This window comes from Rhinopithecus bieti, unplaced genomic scaffold, assembly GCF_001698545.2.
Source record: "Rhinopithecus bieti isolate Rb0 unplaced genomic scaffold, ASM169854v2 scaffold_15146, whole genome shotgun sequence".
NCBI classification, from domain to species: domain Eukaryota; kingdom Metazoa; phylum Chordata; class Mammalia; order Primates; family Cercopithecidae; genus Rhinopithecus; species Rhinopithecus bieti.
Window position 1 is genome coordinate 1,179,604 of NW_016808195.1, and position 6,703 is coordinate 1,186,306.

A 6,703-nucleotide genomic window follows, 5' to 3' on the forward strand; every position below is an offset into this window, starting at 1 on the left:
TGGGGCTGGGGCTGGGGTTGGGGTTGGGGGACTGCCTGGGGCGTAGATGGCTCCGAGCCCGTTTGAGCGCGGTCTCGGACTGCGAACTGGACCCTTGGCAATTCTCTGAAGAGTGCCAGCCGCAAACCGCCTGCTCCTCGGGACCTTAGAGCCTCTGACTCAGGCTGAAAGATTTGAGAGCTGGATTAAGTACTTGTTGGCTCACGCCCGTGACTGTTCCTCTGTTTGCTCTTGTTTTTGTGTGGACATCCCTAGGATAGAAACTTTGGTATGTTGCTATACCTTTGCTTCTGCCACCTTACCCAGTATCTAATATGTATTTCTCATTCTTAGAATAATCCAGAATGGCTACTCTAATCTATGTTGATAAGGAAAATGGAGAACCAGGCACCCGTGTGGCTGCTAAGGATGGGCTGAAGTTGGGGTCTGGACCTTGTAAGTACACAAGGCTGCAGTCGGATACACTGGTATTGTGTACGTGGCCTGGAACTGGACGAGACATTTAGTGTACTTTTTGAGCAATTGGAGTCAAGTCTGTTATTGGTCCTTTTTCATTTTCAGTATCTTAATGAGATGATTTAAGGGAGTACTGAATCTCAGCTATTAGTCCTATCATATCCATACCACTACCAATAATGGGGGGTGGGTTTGGGGGTGAGAGATCAAGTTTACATACACAGTATTCAAGTTGTACAGGTATTTTGCTGCTGGAATATTCTTATAGTAAGAGTTTTTCTTCAGCAATCAAAGCCTTAGATGGAAGATCTCAAGTTTCAACACCACGTTTTGGTAAAACGTTCAATGCTCCACCAGCCTTACCTAAAGCTACAAGAAAGGCTTTGGGAACCGTCAACAGAGCTACAGAAAAGTCTGTAAAGACCAAGGGACCCCTCAAGCAAAACAGCCAAACTTTTCTGCCAAAAGGTAAGTATTGGCTATAAAGACACTCTTTAAACACGTAAGCACTTTTGACTCTTAAAATGACGATTGGCATCATCCTACACAGCTTTCTTCCCTCTGAGTAGAAGGGAAATAGAGGTTAGCAAGCAGAGTAGTGGAGGAAACTCAGATTGTCCTTGTGGACCTCTTGGTGCCTTGAGATTGGGAATCTCAGATGCAGCTAATGCATATTTGTCCCTCACCTGTCCTTAACTAGTGTCTTAAAACTGATTGGTGGTATCTACTTAGATACGTACTGAGAGAGAGGGTGCCTTAGGTTCTGTTGCTGCTATAATAGCACAGGTGTTGCCATTCTCCGCCTAGCCTTCCAGGGCAAGCAGCAGCTTGTTAGGTGACAATTTGCTAGCATGTTGATGTTTGTGTGTGGGTCACAAGCTACAGGTCTGTGTATCCCAGACTGAGAGCACTTTGCTGTGAAAGATGACGTTAGCATGAGGATTAACACTTTATTTGAATAACTTTTGTTTAATTTGCATTAGGAAACAACTGGTGAATTACATGTAGTGCAACTTAGGACAAAGATGTCTTTTTAAAAAAGTGAATTAACTTAAAAATATTAAATACAGGAATTGCAAAGATATGGCAAAAACAATGAGACACAGAACCGAAGTGTGAGAATCCCATAGGGAGTTCTAGGCATGCATATGTGAAGTGAGATAAATCAGGAATATGCCGGCTTCCATTGTAGCACCCTTCTGTAGTAGACTGTAGTAGACCTGTCAACTCCAGACTAGGAGATTGCCCATGGTGTTTTTCTAAAGTCCTTGACAATGTCTTCCTGCCTCTTACTCAGTGTATTTGAGGAACACAAACTTGTTTTTAATATTAACCAAGCACATAATTAGGTAACACTTGCGGAAAAATCACACTCCCATAAGCCAAAAACGGCTTTGATGATGAGCTACTATCCTGGGTGATTCATGCCCGTTTTCTCCTCTGTTAGGTTGAATAATTGCATTGATTAGCTCTGAATTAACTGCATTCTTGATAACTTATGCTGACAGGTGCTGGTACTTAAAATTTCAGATTTTAACTTTTGAGTCATGCTACTCGAATTACATTTGAATCATATTATTTGAAGTATATTTAAGTGTAATTATGAAAACTAAGGATTATGGCTTCTTAGAAGGCAGCATGAAATTGACAAATTTAAAAACTAATCAGCTAATGAGACTTCCACTCTCACTAACCCATATTTTCTTTGACTGTTCTAGATGACTGAGAAGACTGTTAAAACAAAAAGCTCTGTTCCTGCCTCAGATGATGCCTATCCAGAAATAGAAAAATTCTTTCCCTTCAATCCTCTAGGTAATATCTTTTGTAATTGCAAAAAGTGCTTTTGGCCTTTAGTTTCTTAGTATTCAGCTCAGCTGTAACTTGATATGAATATAATATATGACCAAAAACTATAATGAGACTGTCTGAATCTGGGTTGTTTTGGACAAATGTATTTGTTGATGGAATTATTTGCAAGGTATCATCTTAGATCAAGAGGGGAATAGGAACAAAGATATAGAAGACATTGTTCCTGTCTGTAAAGGCTTATCACCTAGAGGAGGTAAGATGTATTCATGAATATTGAATAAGTCCCATTGTGGACAGTTTTTCTCACAAGCCTTTTAGAAAGTGAGCTTTATGTCAAGTTGAGCAATGCCTGAGAGTGCTTTGGTAGGATTATTTCTTTGGTTAGAAAAATCTACATAAGACAGTGAAAACCTGCTACATGTATCTGAAGTATTTTCTGTTTTGGAAACAGCTTTTCAAGCTTTAATTTACTCAACCATTTGAGGAGAAGCCACTGTGTGTCAGGCATCGCTAGGTGCTGGACACACTAACAAGATGGGCCCTGCCTGTGGGAGCCCACAATTTGAAGGGAAAGTCAGATGCTGGACAAGTCATCTCACTGTGAGTGTGAGCCAGAAAAAAGAGCATTATAGGTCAAAGTGGTGCAAAGATCCTGAGGTAGGAAAAGGGACTGAAGTGGTTCTAGGAAAAATACAGGCAGAATGAAGGAGGATACAGGTGAGGTGTGGGGGCAGATCAGGGAGGGCCTTACAGATTTCTGAGCTGGATCTTTTATTTAGCCGTTTTTAGCCAAAGAGGTCATGTAGTTATTTTATTTAGCCAAAGAGGTCATGTAGTTATTCTTTTACTAATTTGCATTCAGATTGTTCTGGCTTTTAGAAACTACAAACATTTCTACGATTAGTATTCTTGAAATGGTCTTGTTGCAAGTTTGTGAGTACATCAGGAGGGAAACTGAGAAGGATTGCTGGGTTCAAGGGTTTGTGTGATTAAGTTTTAAAATTATAAAATGTGGTGCATCTGTGCTAATAATTACCATTCAGCCATTGGGGAAAATGAGGTAGATTTATGCATATTGATCAAGAATGAAGACCACAATATCGTGTGTTAGAGGAAGGAGATATTGCTAAGTGGCCCTTCAAAATAGTGTAAATTGTTAAATCCATCTACAGTGGATGAAGATGTCTACTTCCTCCATGTTCACTAACTATCAATGTTTTAAAACTCTAATCTTTATCAGAAAAGAAATATTTCATTGTTTTAAATTTGTGTGGTGAGCATATTTGATTATTGGCCGCTTAGTTTTTCTTTTATTAACTTCCTGTTTGTGTTTTTCTTTGATTAAAGAGCTCTTTGAAGATAAAATTAGCTCCCCTTATATTGCAGACTTCTTTCCTCTGGAGTCTTTTGTCTGTTTATGATTTCCTTTACAATTCAGTGGTTTTAAGCTAAATAGTCACATATCATTCAATTCTTTCTTGACTTCTGGGTTTTACCAGACTTGAAAAAGAACAGACTAATTCTTGAGTACTTAGGCTTTAGAGAACTTTCATACCTAAGGACAAAGATTTAGAAATTAAAACTGAAAAACTTAAGATATTCACTAAGTAATCACATTACATTAATGTAAATTTTTTTTAACATAAAATATTTGTTTTGGAAAAGTTTTGAGAAGAATGGCATGGTTTATATTTTTGAAAAATATATGAAGAAAACCTGACCTCACACAGATATGTTTTAATAGTCTTTTCAGATAAGCGTGGATAGTTTTCTTTGCCACTACACTAAAACCCACAAGTGACTGTTTCTGAATATATAATTGCAATGTGGAATCTGAAACCATATCAATGAGCATTTTGTATCTTGACAGTAAAATCCATCAGTCTGTTTTGCACTTGGAATGTATCTTTTATTCTTGCATCTATCTTGCGTTGATCATTCAGAAATATTGATTCACTGAGATATGTAGATACCCATATGTTGAGATGCTTTATTATACAATATCAAAAGCACATTAATATCACAACTGATCTCATCAAAAAAGTCTAAGGCACCTGTCAAGCTAATGACTGCAGATAAGTTTTCCAGAATTCCTTTTTTTTGGCCAGACGCAGTGGCTCATGCCTGTAATCCCAGCACTTTGGGAGGCAAGGCTGGCAGATCCCCTGAGGTCAGGAGTTCAAGACCAGCCTGGCCAACATGGTGAAACCCCATCTCTACTAAAAGTACAAAAATTATCTGGGCGTGGTGGGCGCGCCTGTAATCCCAGCTACTTGGGAGACTGAGGCAGGAGAATTGCTTGAACCCGGGAGGCAGAGGTTGCAGTGAACGGAGATCGTGCCACTGCACTGCAGCCTGGGTGAAAGAGTGAGACTCTGTCTCAGAAAAAAAAATTTCATTTTTTTGTTTTTGACAAAATTTTGACATTTTATATTCTGCCATTGGTAACAAAGCCTGTCAGTTTTCCTTGAGGTGATAGACTTCTTTCATGCCTTTGAGAAAAAGTGTGACAGGCATCCAGGTCTGAGTGACCATGGGATTTCTTGCAGTTGTTAATTCAAGTAAAACAGTATTTCAGGAAAAGTTCTCTAGTTTTAGCTTGCAACTCAGACAATTGCACAAATCCTTTTGCTTTGAGATAATCATATTTTGGTGTGCAGTGGAAGTGCTTTATGGCATACTTCTCATTTTATCACATAGAACATTAAAAAGACATCTTCTCAAGGATGGAGAGCTAATAAAATTAATACTTTCTACTGCATATGGTGAAGTGACATTAAGTGAAACTGGCTTTTTTAAATTACAAGTGCAGAAAGATGCAGAACATAGAGACTGCTCATATGGTTTACTGTCACTGCCTTGATTTGTGTTGAGGCACCAGCAGCTTTATCCACCGTTGCCTTGGTACCATCATTACAAATGTCAACCCAGTGGGAAAAGGTGTGAATATTGTCATGAAAATAGTTTTGACCTCATGGACCCCCTGAAAGTGTCTCAGACCACAAGGAGTCTACAGCCCACACTGAGAACTGCTGCCCTGACAAAAACACTTTCTCTCTGTAACAGACTTTGAGAGTTTTGACCTGCCTGAAGAGCACCAGATTGCGCACCTCCCCTTGAGTGGAGTGCCTCTCATGATCCTTGATGAGGAGAGAGAGCTTGAAAAGCTGTTTCAGCTGGGCCCCCCTTCACCTGTGAAGATGCCCTCTCCACCATGGGAATCCAGTAAGTGAGCAAGTGCCCTTCTAGAAGGGCTGCAAACAATTTGTTTCATAACACTTCCATTACCGTGGGAACAAAGTTGTGCAGGAGGTGAGCCTGTGAGTCATTTCTGTCCTTCAAATGACAAGGATAAGGTTTCAGAAAAATAAACTATTCTCAATTGGTATTGCTTTTTAGTCCCAAATGCCGCAGTAAAATTGTTATTCTGGAAACTGGATAGTCTTAGTTACAGCCAAAAGATTAATTCTCCCTTTACATCTTCTTAGGCTGTAAGTTGAAGCATATATAATAAACTTGTTGGAATGATGATTCCATATTATATCCAAAGCTAATATAAGATCAAAACACCTGTGCTGTAGCATAGACTGACAATAATTTCTTACTGCAGAAGGTTTGAGGTCTTTGAACTGGTAGTCAAAGACATCATTATGTTTTCTGTTTGTTCTGATGTGGGATAATTTGTGCTAATAAGTTACATTAGTGAGACTGTTAGCTCTTACTTTGGTCTCTAAGAGATTCAGATACTTCTAAGACTTACTTCCTAATGAAAGTCAATTCTGGGGCCACAGACATATTCCAAAAAGTGTGTGTCAGGAGGGGATGGAGGTGATTGATCAGACAAAGGGAAAACATGAGTTTTGACAGCTGATATCTATGTTGATATGGACAATGACTCAACGATTTGCAGAAATTTAATAAGAGATTCCTGTTTTCTAGATGTGTTGCAGTCTCCTTCAAGCATTCTGTCGACCCTGGATGTTGAATTGCCACCTGTTTGCTGTGACATAGATATTTAAATTTCTTAGTGCTTCAGAGTTTGTGTGTATTTGTATTAATAAAGCATTCTTTAACAGATTCTTCCAAGTATTGTGTTTGCTTTTCCGTGGAGTTTACTTAAAACAATATGAAAGCTAGCCGAGGTGTTTAACAAAGAGTCTATAATGTGACAATAGAGATTTGTCTGATTTCTAAAAACTTGAATCCTTTTGGTTTAACAGCTTATTTTAGAAGCCACCACTGTTTTTCCTGAAAAGTATAACCCCTCAAGGTATACTTTATTGACTTTTTGCGGCCATTAACTAGTGACAGTTATTAGATCTCTTAATTAGAAGAGCTCTTTCCAACTCATTAAGTATCTATTGCTAGGCATTCTTTATTGCTGATTTGCCTTAGTTTCTAATGACTTTAATACTCAGTATTGAAAGGCTCTAAATCT

General features: G+C 38.8%; 1 protein-coding gene across 1 annotated transcript in view; it reads left to right on the top strand.

The window, feature by feature from the left end:
• The window catches only part of PTTG1 (PTTG1 regulator of sister chromatid separation, securin), a 6,805-nt gene extending 462 nt beyond the window's left edge, over positions 1 to 6,343 (top strand). The window contains exons 2-7 of the mRNA XM_017885699.1: positions 334 to 435; positions 742 to 924; positions 1,007 to 1,038; positions 2,175 to 2,268; positions 5,332 to 5,490; positions 6,205 to 6,343. Of these exons, the coding sequence (XP_017741188.1) occupies positions 345 to 435; positions 742 to 924; positions 1,007 to 1,038; positions 2,175 to 2,268; positions 5,332 to 5,490; positions 6,205 to 6,284 (639 nt within the window). The 5' untranslated portion in view covers positions 334 to 344 and the 3' untranslated portion in view covers positions 6,285 to 6,343. The remainder of the gene's footprint in view (positions 1 to 333; positions 436 to 741; positions 925 to 1,006; positions 1,039 to 2,174; positions 2,269 to 5,331; positions 5,491 to 6,204) is intronic.
• Positions 6,344 to 6,703: the final 360 nt, after the last annotated feature.